General features: G+C 42.3%; 1 protein-coding gene and 1 long non-coding RNA gene across 9 annotated transcripts in view; one reads left to right on the plus strand and one right to left on the minus strand.

Moving 5' to 3' along the window:
• Window positions 1-1,251: 1,251 nt before the first annotated feature.
• Window positions 1,252-16,263, minus strand: LOC147423986 (uncharacterized). Of its 7 annotated transcripts, none has more exons than XM_086501593.1 (2): window positions 16,119-16,263; window positions 1,252-4,240 (listed from the first exon to the last, which is right to left on the minus strand). In XM_086501593.1, exon 2 carries the CDS (start codon window positions 4,124-4,126, stop codon window positions 2,003-2,005), a length of 2,124 nt encoding a protein of 707 aa, XP_086357719.1. In that variant the 5' UTR covers window positions 4,127-4,240; window positions 16,119-16,263; the 3' UTR covers window positions 1,252-2,002. The 7 variants fall into 7 exon arrangements, with proteins under 7 accessions (XP_086357719.1, XP_086357714.1, XP_086357718.1 ...); XM_086501588.1 differs by lacking the exon at window positions 16,119-16,263 and adding an exon at window positions 6,048-6,184 and having other exon boundaries at window positions 1,252-5,323; XM_086501592.1 differs by lacking the exon at window positions 16,119-16,263 and adding an exon at window positions 6,048-6,183.
• The window catches only part of LOC147423987 (uncharacterized), a 42,279-nt gene continuing 29,339 nt past the window's right edge, over window positions 6,084-19,023 (plus strand). The window contains exon 1 of one of the 2 annotated variants that reach the window (XR_015186590.1): window positions 6,084-6,218. This is a non-coding gene — a long non-coding RNA (uncharacterized LOC147423987). Of the gene's footprint in view, window positions 6,254-19,023 lie in introns of both variants that reach the window. The other variant, XR_015186591.1, reaches the window with a different exon arrangement.

The raw sequence follows: 19,023 nt of genomic DNA on the forward strand, positions 1-19,023 counted from the left end.
AGATCCCACCCCCAACCCCAACTGTCGATCCCATGGCTTTGCATAGGTGTTACTTAGTGTTGAGGGTAGGGAAATCAATTCACCCCAATTTAGAGACAAAACAATATGATTGGAACGTTGCTTGTGTGTCCTTTGTGATTTGCTAAAAAGTGTACCTTTATTGAAACTTCACCAATCTCTAATGCCTCCATTTTCTCAATAAGCATAAATTTTCATTTAAAAAATATCAATGGTGGTATTGTTTAATTCACCTTTTCATGGTGAAAATGATACGAAAATGACTAGATTTGCAAACAACCCACCCCCCCAAACCAGCAACTATATTTCCACTTAGTGTCTCCAATGTGTCATCTCTACCCTTGCCAAAACCTAAGCTAGCAAATTGTAAGAGAACCTCAAGGTAGAAATTTATCAATGTGCTCTTTGATTTGCATAGAACCAAACAAGCTAAATGTGCAACACGGTTTACAAATTTGGTTGTGTTGTTGATGGAACTTGAGCGAAGAAGAATTCGGGAAGTAACATAGAAATATATGACAAGGATTGTTAGTAAATTCGTCAAAGAAAAGATAAAGAAATAGGAAACAACCAAGATTTGCACCTTGACATTTTTTTTCAAACATTCAAATTTTTCATAACTCACATCTGTTTTTCCCTTGCCATTTTTTGTGGTTAGTTTTGGAAGGAAATTTTGTTTCCATTTAGCATATGTGAACTTTGAGAAAACCTGCTAGATGCATTAAGTTGTGTAAGACTATGCAAAATAAATAAGAGTATCAGAGTAGATGACAACCAAGTAAACTGAGACTTGAGAAACATTTATTGAAATTGCTCAATTATGCCACCCAAGTAATCAAATCACTATTAGCTGTTCGTATCAGTAACAATACATATGAAAAATTCAAAAGAAGAAGACCATTTGCATCACATTCAAAGGGTATATTCATCCATATCTATACTAGTAGATAAAGGGGGAGGGAATTCCGGTTCCTCCCCCCCCCCCCCCCCCCCCCCCCCCCCCCCCCCCCCCCGCCACGCATCAGATCCTCCTACAACCAACAGGTGTGGCCTGCAGCGTCCGGGAGTGACGCACAGAGAGAGAGAGAGAGAGAGAGAGAGAGAGAGAGAGAGGGGCAACGAAGCCGCCGGCTATACTAGTAATACTATAAAATTTATTAAGGTCTATAAAAGTAAACAATGCAGTTTTAATAGTAGCCTCCTACTTACCTCAGTTGTTATATGCACTTTGCATGCACACAAAAAAGATTGAAACTTTAGATTTGCAACAGCGGTCTACAACGTTCATTTTCAGCATGAATGGTGCATAATTTACTTCATTGTTACACTGACAAGGAGAGGTTACCATCGATGACTACGCAGATTAGAAGCATGCAAATTTTCACTTGTTGAAAGATGCCCTGCAAGTCAAAATCAGCAATTCCACACTCTGAAAGCACTTTTTGTCTCCAATAAAAGGCCATCCACTACCTGAAGTTCATGAAAGGATCAAACCATGAAAGTCCATCGACAAGCCTGTCTGACTATGGCACTCCCTTTTGGTGCGCAAGAGAGAGAAAGAGACCTCCTACTATTTCTTTCCACCCACATGGCACGGTTTGGGAAAAGCATGGAGGGCTCAAAAAACCTCTGCATCAACATTCCCTTTCTCTCAAAAGGCAGTGCCAACAAAGCAATGTAGCACAATGATGTGCATCAAGGCTAAAATATACTCTACCTACCTTTGTAAACCATCATCAAAAGCTTTTGTGCCGGTATGTATTTGGAATGAACCTGCCATTGAGCTGCTGCTTGAGATCAGTTCCAAGTTCAAACCCTCACACTTGGGTGTGGACTTGCATGTGTGCCTGCGTGCCTGTGCGATGACAGCATACGTGTGCAGGGAACGAATACAAAATTTTGGTCATATATTCTGCTACTAGTAGAGCTTCAAACAAGACCCCATTGAGCACAACTTGCTTCGGATCACCAAATCAAGCCCCTTCTAATAGATATCAAGGATCTCTCTGATATACCTGTTACAAAGAGGGCACGTTCCCCTGCCTCTCCATAGTTCCCGAGAGCACCTGCGGCAGAATGTGTGACCACACGGTATGAAAGCAGCTCCCTTCAAACCTACCATACACACACAACACATCCCATCAAGCTGTTCCGTCGCCTCCTCCCATGTCTCCCAAGGGCAAGCCGCATCCACATAACCAGTTACAGAACCCTTGTAGTCTTCTCTCTCAGCTAGGAAGCGCCTCAGCGGCAACTTCAACCCTCTCTCCCTTGCCTTTGATGACACAGCATTACTTACCAATGGTGACGAACTTAACGAGAACGCCCCCCTCCCTGCTTCTGCATGTTGCACGGACACAGCCTGTGTTGCAGCTTGCCGTATTTCAACCTGTGTTGCCGGACCCTCAGCTGGGTGAAAAGCTTGAGGCGGTTCACTCTGTACATTGCAATCATTGGCCTCTCCAGCTATTTGTGGCTGTGAATGACGAATGGAAATGACATCTGATGCTCTTGACAACGGAGCTAGCCGCTGAGGCAGACATTGTGATCGATGCTGTGCTTGTTGCTGCTGTAATGGTGACAATGAGGAAGCATGTAATGCTGACGGTGATGATGATGGCAGTACTGGTCCTAAATGTGATGGTAGCTGTGAAAACAGATGCGAGGGCGATGCTGATGTCGATAAGTGCGGTGTAAGAGATGAGGATGAGGTCGAGGATGCGAATGCAATGGGCATGAATGATAAGGACAAGGATGAGAAGGGCGAGTGAACTGATCTCCTCCCACCATGTGCACCCTTTTTCTGATTTGATAAGACCTCATTAGTCGCACCACATTCTGGTGCCGCTATTGTCGTGCCTGACACATTGCTGTCTTCACTATAGCTTCCCAATAAAGAAGAAAGTCCTTCCTCTGAAATTCCTGACTCAGAAGTCCCGTGTGGATTGGTAAAATCGACTGGAAACTTGTTGATCATTGCGCTGGATGTCTCTGTGCATACATTTGATGGTGAAGGGTACCCTTCAGCTCTATCAGCTTCCTGGTCACTTCTGCTTCTTGCAACCGAGGATTCTTCTGCATCGACCACAACAACGATTCCCTGTGTCGTGGATTCATTGCACATGTCAAGCTGTAGGATGCCACCCAAAGTCATCCTTGAACTCAGATGATCTGGCCGCACCTCATCACTCATATCAGTGGAAGCACTGACTCTGCCTTGACTATCCTCTGCTAAATCCTCAGCCCTCTCTGTGCCTAAATTGACCTTTCTAAGCTCATTCATCAAACATACGCTACTCTCCCTTCTCTTCTTAGCAAGCATGTTTGCAACCCTCTTTACAAACCCAGTACTTGCATGACCTCCATGATTCTGATGATTCATCACCAGGCCTAAATTTGCTACCTGCTCTATGTCAGATGGGACCACTGCAGAATTTGTGTCGTAGCCAAGCCGTGTTCTTTCGCATGTCTGCTCAGATGCAAGCTCACAGAATTCTTCATCTGTGAATAATCCAGGACCCAACATGTTTCCATGAAACAAAGGCATTCTTGCCACAGAGGTTGTAGAGGGAAAATGCCGCCTCACAGAATAGAGAGGAGTGCTACCTTGAAGCAAGAAGGGTCCATTACCCGCTTCAAAGTGGCAGAGCACGCGGATTAGCTGCGATTCTAAAAGTTGGGGATTTGTATACTCCTCTTTACTTTTTGTTCCTTTGTAAAAAGCCTCTTCCAGGACAGGAACTGCAGAGGCAACCTTCGCTCTCCATTCAAAGCTGGAATCTGCCTTCCATTCAATGAGTAAAGCATGAATTCTGGTAGCTACAGAGCGTCGATCGGTTGATCCTTTTGGAAGAGCCCATTGCCTTGACAGTGATGGAGATGATTTCTTCATAAATGAAGAGAAAGAGCTGGAGAGCACAAGTCCCTTTGAGCTTCCACAGCTCTGTGTGTCAACAATGTGTACAAGCCGTCCGGACTCGACATGCAGCTTGCAAGCCTTGTCCACCGCAACTTTGGTAAGGTAGTGCAGCCTCTTCCGAGAGTGTAAGAGGTCGCGCTTCTCAACTGCATTGTTTGGTATCGGAGGTGATGCCTGTGGGAGCGTCATTGACAGAAGCTTGCACAAATTGCAAGACCTCACTGGGCTTGCTTGAATTGAAAGACCTCAGTCAGCAAGTTGGGCTGAAATAATCACACATAAGGTTGAAAAGTAGGCAAGGCCCTGCACTCAAAAATGGGGCTTTTAATTGAGAAGGCACTCCTTATAAAGGGTTTTGATTGCACAGACAATTGACCAGAACATAAGTACAAGCAAAGTAGAAAAGGAAAATAAGAATGGCCAACTTTCTATGACTTTCCAAATGGTACCATTGATCTCTATTTTGGCCTTACGCATTCAGAAGGATATAGCAAGACGGCATGATAAACATAAGTTCGAAAGGATTGCACCAAAATCTAGCAGAATTAGTGGTAACCAGTGACATACCTATCAAACGACTAGGTATCAATGGCGTAGAGAAGGGATCCCTATCATTTTCCAAAAATTAGAGCAAGTTGGTGCACCTATGCAATTTTGCATTGCTCAAGGGCGAAAACGACCTTACGGTCCACACCAATCTTTCCATTGAGAAGATTTGCTGCCCATTCTTTTTCTTTAGTGGTAATCATTTCATGAGAAATTCTATATCTGTGGGGTTTGGTATCCTCATGTAAAACCAACAAATTTTGGTATCCTCGTGTAAACCAAACAAAACATGGCCCCTTCTGACCCTTCATGCAGTTCATTTGAATAGTCTTTCTCAAAGCTCAAGCCAGGGCCTACCAGATAAGAACTTCCACATCATTCATTATGCGATCGCACAAATAGAGTAACAATCCAGCTATCTTCATTGTGGGAGAGTTTCACTAGGAATGTGACTCAAAGAGTCCAGATTACAACGATCCTACATGACTTTTCAAAAGTATGCTTAAAGTGAACAACATACGTGGTCAAGCAAAATCCTGAAATACTCAGATCACTGAGGTCTTATGGACATGGTGGGTTCCTCTTCTCAAATGTGCTAAACAAAGTCAGTCCATTACGCCAAGGATAGAAATTGCCATATTTCTGCAACATCAGTGTTGAAATTACAGGCACTACTATTGGCTAAGTTGGATTAGGCTTGCAAACTCAACTGCTTAATGTGCACATCTTAGCTTTACATAGCTCCTCTTTACAATGATTGGTGCCACATGCACACAGCCACCGCCTTAATGGGCCATTCCATTTTGCCTCAATGCGATTGGACCAGTTCAGGGAGCAAACCTGGCCAAAGTCGAAGATTGGATTAACTTCTGCGTTGGGAGTGAACCGAAAACGTTCATTCGACAGTTACAAAGCGTTTGAAACTCAGGATAACCATCAATAATTCAACTGGCACACAGACAGAGATCAAATTCAAGTTTGCATCACATGCCATGGGATGTACAACTGCTTTCTCTTTCAACGCAATAAGAGAACCTTTTTACATTGACAAGGCAGTCTTGACTTCACCAGTACAATAGGGGTTGCATTATATTATATACGCTAAACAGATACTCATGCACAAGAGACAAAAAAATACAAGCATGCAAAAACCGCAAATACTTGTCTTGCTTTCAGACACACACATGTGGGCGGGGTAATATACTGCCAACCATTCTCATTAATATTTGTTTTCAAACATACACCCTTGGCCCTTAGGTCTACAATGCATGCACCCTTAGGTCTACAGCCGCGCGGTTATGCAAGAATATACAACACCTAATGGTGGGTAAACAACACACACTCCCTCACACTCACTCACACAGGCACACACACAGATAAGCACATGCACGCACACATTAGACATGCCTACACATTGTGTATTGGTAGGTGAACACACACACACACACACACACGTCACATGCACAAACACAAAGAGAATGAGAAACAAACAAAACATACCGTTCCATTGTGATTATCATGTCAAACCAGACAAAATGAAAATGTTTACTAGTAAACAACGCACCTTCGTCTCTGGGTGGAAAGCCCAAACTCTTCTCTCTCTCTCTCTCTCTCTCTCTCTCTCTCATATGGCAGGAAATTTGAAAATGTACGCAAAGGAAGCAGAAACGACAGAAGCGAGCATTGCAAGCAATGCGTCACAAAAGAAAGCACCTTTTGCATGCAGTCCGGGCAGGTACTTCTTGATTACGTTGTGTGCGATACAAGTAGGTGCGGGCTTCTCTCTCTCTCTCTCTCTCTCTCTCTCTCTCTCTCTCGTGTATGTATATCTATCTACTTGAAACTTTACCTTGGCGCGCTTTCACTACCTTTCAAGAAGAGTACTAAGAAAAGTTAGTTGGTTGTGGTCCCCTCCCCCATCACTAAGTGACACCCAAGTGATCTACCATAATCCATGAACAATCTACCATCACAACTTCACAAGTAGTCATCACAATGTCGCAGCAATTTGAAGCCATGGATTTCAAGGATGATATGTTGTCAGGGCGACCATCCTAGAAGATCAGCAAGGGTTGGAAAGGGCCTATCTATTGACGAGGTCAGCATAAGACGAATGGGTAGAGACTCCACTAGATATACTCTGGGTTTTGTCTATGGTGTTCAGGAGATTGGGGAGGTTGGTTTGAGAGTCATGCACAAGTTCTTGTAGAGGTCAGCATAAGACGAACGGGTAGAGACTCCCCTAAGTATACTCTAGGGTTGTCATGGAGTTCAAGAGATTGGGGAGGTTGGTTTAAGAGTTATGCACAAGTTCTTGTCAAAATTTAGAAGCAAGGATACATCCCCACTTAATATAGCATGCGGATTCAATCAATCATGCATTATCGACATGAATAGCATTAGAGTTATTTATAGCTTGAAATTCTGGTAAATGAACACACTAGGCAAGAAGAAATGAACACTTCAATGAGTTGAAGAGATGGAAATGATTTACATGCAATATCAAAAGGACTTTTCTACAAGGTGAGCTAGGGTTGGAAAGATCTTCATGCATATTGTAGGTATTACGTGTCCCCAATCTTGAAAAATAAAAAGCCTCTTAAAACATCTTAAGTGCATAAGTGAAGGGTGAGGTTAGGAAATGAAAAGACTTATGAAAATGGAAAGTCAAAATACTTTTTGTATCCATATAAGGAGATGGTCGAGTTGTAGGGAATATATATTTTTGAGGTATATGTTGATAAGCTTAATAGTTCAGACGCACGGATGCAAACTTCTCTAAAACAAATTGTCTCTTGTTTATGGAGGTTGGTGTTGGAATTATTGGCTATGGAGGAAGAGTCTTCCATCATGGATTAACACTAGCAATGACTAATATAGGCTAATTAATGTTGACTTCAATGATAATTAATTGAGGTTAATCAGTCTAAACCTGAATGCACAAATGAGCCACAACCTATAAATTCTTAAACTTTCAAATTGATTACAAGATGGCCCTTTATAGATGTTTTCTCTTTGATTGAGCACCATTGAAGGCTTAACTATGGCGCCTCAATTATCTCCTAATCTACATTGTTTCCAAAGGATAATGTGAGATTGAGGGGATTGAAGCATGCAACTCTCCACCCCGACCATACCCTATATAGGCCTTGCCTTACTAATAATAGGGCCCTCTTGATCGCATGTCCATCCTGGCCCTTCGCCTGCCCGGTCTTACCCTAGGCCTTACAATACTCCCCCTTTAGAGAAGCGTTTTTGTCCTTGAAAACAAAAGTGGTTGTATCTTCGTAAGAACACTAATGTTTTCCACAGTGGCATCCTTCATGGATCCAGTTGTCCGTTTGACTGGAACATGGTTCAGTAGAAGGTTCAATGAAACCAAGAATAACATTTTGATTTTCCACATCGTTGTCCCTTTGCAACCATCTTGTGTAACCGGTACATATCTATCATAGCACGTATGACTCCATGTAGAACTCACTTGAGTATGCTAAACAAGTTATCACAACTAAGATGTCCCCAAAAGAGTACCTCATTTTACTTTCGATGAAAGTAACTCGTTGACGTAACTCATCAACAAAGTATAAGTCCTTGACTTGTTATCAATATTCATCAGGAAACAACCCCACCATAACTAATATTCAAGGTTGAGAACTTGACTTACACATGAAGAGACTTAACCAAGTCACAAACATGCTTTACACTATGGTAAGCAAACTCTACCCAAAGCGATACATGCTTGCTAATTGTGTTGCTTGGTGCTAACGTACGCGCTTCGCATATCCTTTAGCACAAAATTGCACTTGTAATATGCCTATCCTCTTTGGATAAATGACAGTACTGAGGTGTGTTCCCCCACTGTTTGCAGACAATCTTCCAAAATGAATGGTAAACGGAAATCACAATGCCTTACAACATGGCTAAGGAATCAACAATGTTATAAGTAACCATCTTAGTTAACTTGAAATACCCACAAGCGCCCAAACCAAGACATGACCTCTATTGGTGATTATTAGATCTATGTCATGAATGTGAATGCCGCTCCAAATTAGCCTTTGCTAAACACTAGGGCCCATAACACCTAGTGTGCATGTAGTTAGCAAAAACAGATCTGAATCTACATATCCATGATCATACTTGCCAATAATTATGGCGAAGATGATGCTCATAGCACACATGAAATAGTTCTGAGAAGAATCTAAAAACTTTCTACTGCAATCTTTTGCAAGCCTTGCTTAAATGTTTGAACCATAATAGAATGTGAAACATAATTCACTTCTAGGGACAAACAATGAAACATTTTCATTAACAACACATAGCCTTGCTATATGCATATAAAACCATCCATTAATGTTGTTTAGCAGCACTTATAACCTTAACAAGTTGTATACATATCCAACAATTTTTGGCCACTGAAAGTGTTCCTCATGTATCCATGCCCGATTGTGCAAGGCACTTATGTATCGGCTCAATCTATAGGGCCGTCAATGTCGCCAAGGGCTAACACCTCTACGAGTGTGCTCAAAATAGTCTAGAAAAAGGATTTGACCAGCACCTAGGGACTTTGTTGCGACACATAATTGATATGACGGGTGCCAGCGTCAGTCCCAAAGACTCATATTCTCCAAATGTGGAATATGTCTCAAGAAAGGATATCTAAAAAAGAATATCCTTCAAGTACGAGATGTACTTGTGTGCGGAGGTAACTATAAACACTCAGTGACATGAGTGAGAGGGACCCTCATTAACCGTGCTCCACACTGGATAAACCAAACTCCTTGAGTTCTTAGACCATGTTTTATCCCATGTGATACCATGTTCCAAAGGAAACCCTACATATAGGTCCATAGTTGCATAATCAAAAATGTATTTGGAACATTGCGGCCCAAAATCTTTACTCTTACATGATACTGTCATGTCTCTAAAGAGCAAAATGGATGAAAGCATGCAAACTTATTTATCCGACTTGAAAATTTCAAGCAAAACATATTCAAAAAGGAATAAAACCAAATCATATGCATACATGGAGGTTGCACATAACGTTCACTTACCCATAGTCACGTGCACGTTGCAAACCTGAAAGAAACAACTTGAAAAACAAGTAGTAGAAACTCATAACAATGGGTGTTTCCTTTACAATCCAAACGCCTTGGTTAGCTTTGTGTTCAAAAATGTTTGGAATCAACTGAGAAAGTTGAATTTGTCCACTACTCCTTGGTAGATTGCAGACATCTTTCCTTGAAAGTACAACTATGTTGAGCTCAAATCATGACTCTCAACACCTATGGAGTGATTATGTATTAGCAGGCTCATAGCCCTGAAAATACCACTCCTAGAGCCCTAATCACTGCTGTAACTAAGCAACATATCTTCTTCTCTCCCTACATGAACAGAGGAAAACGATGTCAAATACCCCCAAAGAAAATAGTCATACTAGATTTTCTCAGGTGGCTATATAAGAGATTACCTACACGGAGGCTCTCTTAATCTATTCATGTCTTCCCATAAACCCATTACTTGATAGCTAGGCCATGCCTACTTGCTAGCCATAGAAACCATCATTGGGATCGGCTGCACCTTGTGCATAGAGCCAATGATGTGAAGTGCTCACCGTTGTATACATATACAATGATCAGAAGCCCATCTACTAGCCTCAGAAAGTAGTTGGTGTTATTGCAAAAGCGTAAACAATGATGGAGTGGAGTTAGTGCCATCTTATTCACAAGCCATACATGCATCTTAGAAAAATAGATCGATAAGCTCTTGGTTTCAATGACAGTCTCAACCTTGTGAGCTACTGCTATGCGTGCCTTGCACAATTACACGAGCATATATACATCACAATGCATCGTTGCCAAATGAAAACTGTGAGCTTATATCCACTTAGTACAAAATATGTGTACCATTTTCCTTGATATGAAGTCAATGGATAGTACAGTGGTACAAGATACAAGCCTTACTTCACATGAAGGCTGGCAAAGCACTTTGCTTTGCTCAATAGAGAAACCTTTTGCAAATAAAAGATTAAATTATAGAAAAAGCAAGTATAACTTGTTATATATTAACCTTGTTGCCTCTCTAGGAGCGGTTGTCTTCTCTTGAAGTTGGCTCGTAGCCGTATATGCTGAGGAATTTAGAGCTATCGGGATGTACCCATCCTCCAATAGAAAATCAGAAAGACATTGTGCCAAGTTTCCCAAAGTCCGTATGCTAATAACATACTCCAAACTTTGGAAACTTCTATGCAAGATGATCCAAAGTGAAGCTTTGCTTCACATAAGTTCATCAAAAAGATGAGGCAGAATGTAGCCTAAGTGCTCATAGCTAACAGGTTCTCTTGATGACACACAATGTCAAAGCAAAAAAGAGTTTACCTTGTCGAGATTTCGCAAAGAAAATCAGCCTTGCCAAAGCGTACATCTTATTGAGAATCCTTAGATTGCCCAATCTTGAAATAAATAGCTCAGGAAGCTTAGCGATCAAATTTCATCTTACTACCAATCTCTACTCGACTGAAGCAACATTTGCTTGTCAAGTTGGCATTGTAGAAAATCCTACAAAAGTGAATAAGTTCAAAATTTAAACTTAAAAGTAATATACTTACCAATTTTTGTAACCACTGCCCTTGGCACTGGAAAGAACATCTGGTGGCATGATTGTGTTTTCAATGTACTTCATGTACCTAAGTTGCCTACACACTGGCATGCTACAATGGCTTTGCAGAGATTATGCATCCAATGCACACATAAATATGGAGCCTTGCTCCTGAAAGACTTGCTTTTTCCCTTCAAAGGAGATACTATCCAACAAATTATGTGGCCAGTAAAAATACAAGCCTTCCTCCTTAATCAAGACATAATGACATGCCTTGCATGTATTAGAACCTTGTTCTAGAATCTTGGTCTACACCAGAGGTCTACACAAGCCTTGCTCATGGGCATCTTCATACAAAATTTTAGTCCATAATCATTGTGGTTAGCCTCATATGGAGTCGTACTCCATCGTCAAAACATGATCAATGTACCTTGGTCATAAGGAGCCTTACTCCCAATTGATGACCCGTGTATTGTTAAGGCACCCATATGTTACCTTGTGTCCAGATTAAAGTCGAGACAGAGTTAATCCATCGATGCTTGACCTTGTCAAGTAGGATATTGTATTCAAAGCATATAAATATCTATAATAATTACACAAATAAGTCATACCTACATTATCCAATATCCATTGCCAATTATCCTTGAATCATGTTAAACCTGAAAGACCATAGGGAAATAGACATGCCAACAACCACCCAACCATACCTGTATATAGGCCCTTGGCCCTCTGGCTCTTAGCTATATATAGCCCCAGTACCGCATGTGTATCCATCGGCCCTTGGCCAGGGCCAGGGCCGTGCCCTCCTATAGTCCTACCCTTGGCATGACATTACTCCCCCCTTGGAGAAGCGTTTTCGTCCGCAAAAACAAAAGTGATAGGATCTTCATAAGAACACTAATGTTTTCCAGAGTGGTATCCTTCATGGATCCAGCTGTTTGTTTGACCAAAACATGGTACAATAGGAGGTTTAATGAAATCAAGAATAACATCGTGATTTTGCACATTGTTGTCCTTTGGAACCATCTAGTGTGTAGACTTCATTTAAAATGCACATGAGCATGCTTAAACGAGTTATCACAACAAGGATGTACCTGAAAGAGTATCGCTTTTCACTTTCCGTGAAAGTAACTTGCTAACATAACTCATCAACCAAGTGTAAGTCCTTAACTTGTTCTCAAATTGCATCAGTAAACAACCCAACCATAACTAGTGTTCAAGGTTGAGAACCTGATTTAAACATGAAGAGACTAAATCTAATCGCAAACATGCTTTATCTGATGGTAAGTAAACTCCAAGTATAGCAATAAATGCTTATTAATTGGATTGCTTGGTGCTAATGTACGCACTTTGCATATCCTTTACCACAAGATTACACTTTGTAATTTGCCTGTCCCCTTGGATAACTGACAGTACTGAGGTGTGTTTCCCCCACGGTTTACAGACACTCTTCCCAGATGACTGGTAAATGGGAATCACAATGTCGTGTAACATTGTTGAGGAATCAACAATGTCCGAAATAACCATCGTGGTTAACTTGAAAAATCCACAAACACCCAAACCGAGCCATGACCTCTATTGGTGATTAGTAGACCCAAAAGTAATCTCATAGAGATATTGCACATAGAGTGAAAAATACGTCATAAGCAACAACTTGATGAATACGCATGCCGTTCCAAATCAGCCTTTGCTAAACACTAGGGCCCATAACACCTAGTGTGCATGCATTTAACAAAAAACAGATCCGAACCTGTATATCCATGGTGATCCTTGCCAATGCTTATGGCAAATGTGATGCGCTTAGCACACATTAAAGAGGAATGTAAATGGTTCTGAAAAGAAACTAAATACTTTCAGTTGCAATCATTTGCAAGCCTTGCTGAAACGTCTGAGCCGTAATAGAAGGTGAAACAGTGATCACTTCTAGGTACAAACAATGAAACTTTTTCATTAACAACTCATAGCCTTTCTATATGTAAAACAACCATCTGTAATGTTGTTTAGCAGCACTTGTACCTTAACAAGTCATTCTACGTATCCGACAATTTCTGGCCACTCAAATTGCTCCTGATACGTCGTGCTGAAAATGGTCCAGAAAACAGATGAGATCAGCACCGAGGCACAATGTCGCGACACATAATTGAAATAGTGGCGTCAGTGTCTGTCCCAGAGACTCATATTCTCCACATGTGGAATATGTCTCACATAAAGATGTCTGAAAAAACATCCTTCAAGTACGAGATGTACTTGGGTGTGGAGGTAGCTGTAAACATGCATGCGACGTGCGTGAAAGAGACCCTCATTATCCATGCTTCACACTGACTAAACCGAAATCCTTGAGTTCCTAGACCATGTTGCATCCCATGTGACAACATGTGCCAAATAAACCCTACAAGTGGGTCTATAGCTGCATAATTCAGAAACTTATTTCAAGCACCACAACCCAAATTGCGTGGCTCTTACATGACCTTGTCATTTTGCTGAAGAGCAAACATTGTTTATGCATCCTACGTACAAAAATCAAACCAAAAGAAACCAAACCAAAACAGATCCGTACCTGTAGCGAATGAAAAGCACCTGCCCAAATTTCCCACCTGTAAAGGCCTAGGAACACTAATTGAAAATTAGTGAAATGCAAGAAGTATTGCACATGTAACCTTGGGTGTTGCCTTTGCAATCAAGACCCCTTGGTTTAAAGCAACATTGTCAAACCTCGTGGTTAAACGTTGCATGAAAATTGCTCAACGAGAAGCCAAGCCCTTGGCCAGGGCCATGCCCCCCTTGGGTTTGCCCGTGGCATTTCATTACTTTTGAAGTTGAAATATTTCCACTACCCCTTGGCAGTTTGAGGAATTCTTTCCTTGAAAATTCAAGTGTTAAGGTTACAAAAATTGACCATCAACCCATACTAAGTGATTTAGTAATCACGCGCTGGGTCGTACCCCAAAACTGATGCATGTAGGTACTCTTAGTGCTACTGTGAACTCCATTGAATTTGGAGTTGTAATCACAACTAAATCTTGTTCACACCAAAAAATCCATGATCTTGGTTTTCGTGAACAATCATGTTGTCGAAAATGCTGGCGTCAACTAGACACAGTGGTAGAGATAATTCCTTACGAGTTTCACAACTCAAGTTGACGTTCACATGTAAGGTGTGTAGCTTGAAAAGAATGCCCCAAAATTTGCTAATGAGAAGACTCTTGCTTGTCCATTAGAATCGATGGGTACTCAACAAAATAGAATTGTTCCATCACTAATGGACTACAAACAGATGGGGTAATAGATGGCTCTTAGCCCTTCCTGCTGGTTCATAGCCTTTCCTATTGGCTCGTATCACTTCCTGTTACCATATTGACATAGAAAGATTGCAAAAAAATCATTCCTAGTTACACCTTTTCCGCATAGAAGTTGGGTAGAGAGAGAGAGAGAATGCTGGGCTGAGGAAATCCCCTTAGTCTAATGTGTTGTATGCCCTTTTTAAATTCTCCAGTGCAAACCATATCTGTGTCATAACTTATCCTATAAGCGTACATCAATGTAATTGTACCATGCTCTCATAGAGAGAGGTACCATAAGTCACATCTTGATCACACCTTGTATGTGATCGTGACTGTATTCGTGTGTAGACGTATGGCATGTTGCCTATGAAAAAATAAAATGTCTGAAACAGCAACAACTGAGCTCGTCCTTGAGAGAGTAGCTAGTGCTATAACGGAAGCGTATGCAATGATGGATGTTGTACGTCCATCATACTTGTATGCCATGCATACAAATCAAAAATTGAATATAAGCCCTTCGCTTCAATGAAAGTCTCAACCATGTGAGCCCTTGGTATACGTGCCTTGCACGATGACACTGGCATGGATACATCACAGTGCGCTATTGCATAAACTATGAGCTTATATCCACAGAGTGCCAAATATGGGTGCCATTATCATTGATCCTAAGTCAATCGATAATACTATGGCACATAGAGAAGCCGTGCTTCACATGAAGACAGGCAAAGCACTTTGCTTTATACAGTTGCTTCTAAGAAGGCTGCCCAAGCACTTTGCTTGGCACAGCCGAGAGGTCTTTTCCAGAATGAAAAGTAAAACATAAACAATAACAAACATAACTTGGAATTGACTAACCTTATCGCCCACTTATGGGCAGGTTTTTGGTAGTGTGCTAGAATCTGGCGCATAGCCATATATGCGAATAACTTGAGAGCTGTCGGATGTCCCACTCATGCCTTCTTGGCTTGGTTTACTCGAGTTCCAGTGAAAAAATTGGTTGACATGTTGCAAAGACTCCCAAGTTGATATGCTGATAGCATATTTCAAACATTGAAAACTCCTATGTCGTATGTCTTAGAGTGAAGCCTTCCTTCCTAGTAGTCTAGCAATAAGATGACACAAAACTGATATTGAATGCTCATAGCAAACAAGTACTCTTTCCCATGTACAATGTCCTAGCAAAATAAAGTCGACCTTGTCGAGCATAAAAAAAAAACCGGCCTTGCCAAAGTGTACATCTGATTGAAAATCTATAGATTACCTAATACCGAAAGAGATAGCTAAAGAAAGGTAGCTATCGGATTGCACCAAAGCAACCACTGCTTGTCAAGTTGGCATGATAAAAACCTCTGCAAGATTAGTGCAAGATTAGTGCAAAATTGTAAACTGTAACGTGCTTAGTGATGGACTGGATCAACCTGTAAGAGAGCCATGCTCGTTGCCAACTGTGGTAGAAACACCCAACTAGACTCTGTCTCAGTCATAGCCGTGGATTCCAACAGGCAATGAAACCCCTTGGTCATTGCGCATAACTCAATGCAAGCCTTGCTTGCCGTAAATGTTGTACAAGCGGAAAATTAACAATGCATCTGTGCATGTGGAACCCCAAATTTGCCAATCTGTGCAAAGTCAAGCCGTGCCTGACTAGTCGTTGCAAACACTTAAATTGCATAATTAAAGAAGAACTGGTGTGGCAGTACACACGCCTTTTGCATGCTATAGAGAACACGCACATGCTTAACAAGAAGGAAACTCCATACCTCATTAAGTACTTCTATCGAATGCCTTGCTTTCCATTTGCATGCATTACTGGCACCTCGACTATTGCAATTCTTTGGAATCGGAGCAAAGGGCCATGGATGTTTAGAAGGTGACAAATCCATGTTGACTGGCATGCAAATCACTGTATCATAGATTGGCAAACCAATTCATGATGAGTAATTGCTTGAACGGCCGTGAATTACATGCAGGGTACCGTAGCAGAGATCTGCAAAAGAAGGTGGGCATCGAGGAGTTGCTCGCGAACTGTTGCAAGGCCCATGCATCAAATGAGGGGGGGGGGGGGGGGGGGGGGGGGGGGGGGTGGTGCCCGGGGTGGGTACGCTCCCTTAACAATTTTTTTGCTAAATGGCCCTCCCCTTGGGCGGCCGCTTGCTCCCAAAAAAAAAAAAAACAATTTACTGAGCAGCAGCGATGGCGGCCTCTGTGCCGATGGGGATTTCCTTCACCCGGTGCCCTGAGTTGTTCCCCTGCCTGCGGTCATGTGATGAAAAACAGTGTTCTGCCTGCTGCGAGCACACAGAGGGAGAGAGAACTTGAGTCTGCCTTGGTCGATGCTTGCCCCTCCCCCCTTGTAAGAAGGCCTGCACATGCCCTTCCTCTCCAAAACTTCACTCGCTTCCTCTGCTAGGCCCTCTTGCCCATCATTTCTGCTGCTGAATCTTTCAAGCTCCTCCATGGCCACTTAGAGAGAGAGAGAGAGAGAGAGAGAGAGAGAGAGAGAGAGAGATCATGCATGCCTCATGCAATCGATCTCCTTCCCCCCTCCTCCATGGCTCCTCCTCCCTGAGCTCTGATACTAGTGAAAGACCATAGGGAGATAGACATGCCAATAACCACCCGACCATACCTATATATAGGCCCTTGGCCCTCTGTCTCTTAGCTATATATAGCCCATGTACTGCATGTGTATCCATCGGCCCTTGGCCAGGGCCGTGCCCTCCTATAGTCCTACCCTTGGCATGACAAAACCTGCCTTAATGGGTTTTGGATAACTTACCTAGGAGCCGTGCTCTAGCAAATCCAAAACTTTGAACTAGAGAGAAAGATGCCTATTGATGTCTAGAATCTTCAGTATTGACCGGCCCTGTCAAATACTTATATCCTATAAGCCACAAGCCTTGCTTGTACTTGCTTTACTACAACTAGATAACTGACAAAGTCTTGCCTTTGATTTGTGAGTGCTTTGGATCAAGATCCTTTGCATGTACTTAAATAATGTGTCAAACAAAATGAAAGCTATTGCGTACCCATCTGAAGTACTCACATCAATTTGCCTTGCCGTACTAGCTTGGTTCAATTTGAGCATGCCTTGCATGCTATTGAGATCACTACGAAACCAAGAACGCTTCAGCACTTTGAAACTTTCCTCAATACATATGTTTTTTTGAATGTCCTCAGGCCTAGCCTAAACCTGATTAGCATGGTGTTTTTGATTTTTTTGTTGAAATGCCTTGTATAGATTTTGCCATCAATTTGCATGACCTTCACAACTCTCACCATTGCTTTAGTTGAGTCATAAAAATATATGTACACCCTGCATAATCAACTTATGCAAGTTTTGATGATCTTCTACAGAGAATCAAGGTAAAGTCTCTCTATGAATCGGAGTCAAAATTCAAGGTGATCGTTGGGTTCTCAGCTGCAGATTTCTGCTTGACTCTCTCGCATGGGGTTCACCTCTTAGCAGGGCAGGGCACCCAAAATCTATGTCCCTTTGATAATCTTTATTCATCTAATATGAAAAATTGAAGAGCATTGATGGCGGGTAGCTCATAGACATTGCATGAGAGGAAAAAGAACTTGCAATGCCTTGTGGGGGCATCCATAGCTTCCAAGTGTCGAGTTGTATTCTTGATGGCAAGGCCCCCCTATTTGGCACCACCCATGCAACATTTGGTGCAGGTTCGGCCTCGGCTTTCATGCATGCAAGGGGTGTTTCCTACAGCCCTTGCAAATCAACCCTAAGGCTCCACCGCCTTGCAAGTTGCCAATTTCACGCCCCTCCCAAGGTTCCTTGTTGGGCCTCAAGTTCTTCCTTGCATCCATGCAATCTTCGGGAAAAAACCAAGACACTCCACGAGAGAGAGAGAGAGAGAGAGAGAGAGAGAGAGAGAGAGAGAGAGAGAGAGAGAGAGAGAGAGAGAGAGAGAGAGAGAGAGAGAGAGAGAAGAAGCAGATGCATATCCATGCAAGCAAGGCCACCATCTTCGTCTTCTTTCCCCCTCCTCCATAGCTTCCCCTCCCCCTAGGCTCTGATACCAATGTGAGATTGAGGGGACTGGACCACGCAACTCTCCACCCAACCATGGTCTATATAGGCCTACCTTGCTAATAATACCGCCCCCTTGATTGCATGTCCATCCTGGCCCTTGGCCTGCCCGGTCTTGCCCTAGGCGTGACATACTTTTGTAAGATTACCAAAAAAAAATCCCCAAAGAGTTGCTCTAATGGTAAGGCTTTGGCCTCTCAACTTATGAGTTGTAGGTTCAAATCTCCCATTGGGTCACCTCTAGAGGGGCACCTTGTGCTCACCTGGTGTTCATGTTGCTAGGGCTCTTGCCCTTGGACACTCAAGTGCATCCTCCTTCTGGGGTGGGTCACCCAAGGAGGAGGTTCCTAGATGGTTGTTACGAGCTCTCTCCGCCGCTCCCAGCACGCGGTGCATCAATTAGGCGGCCATGGTGATGCCTAGGAGTGGCTCTTTCTTGATGGTGCACGGCCCTTGTTTGACCATGTTTCATGGCTAACATTTGGAAGGGATAAGCACCTCCACCTGTGGGCCTTTGGTGCATTGAAAAAAAAAGAAGACCAACAAATTTGAGCATTAAAAATTTGTGGATTTTTTCATAATTTTTCAGGTCATTTTGTAATATAATAACCAAA

Source organism: Adiantum capillus-veneris, chromosome 26 (genome assembly GCF_014529385.1).
Source record: "Adiantum capillus-veneris isolate H3 chromosome 26, ASM1452938v2, whole genome shotgun sequence".
Lineage (NCBI taxonomy): Eukaryota > Viridiplantae > Streptophyta > Polypodiopsida > Polypodiales > Pteridaceae > Adiantum > Adiantum capillus-veneris.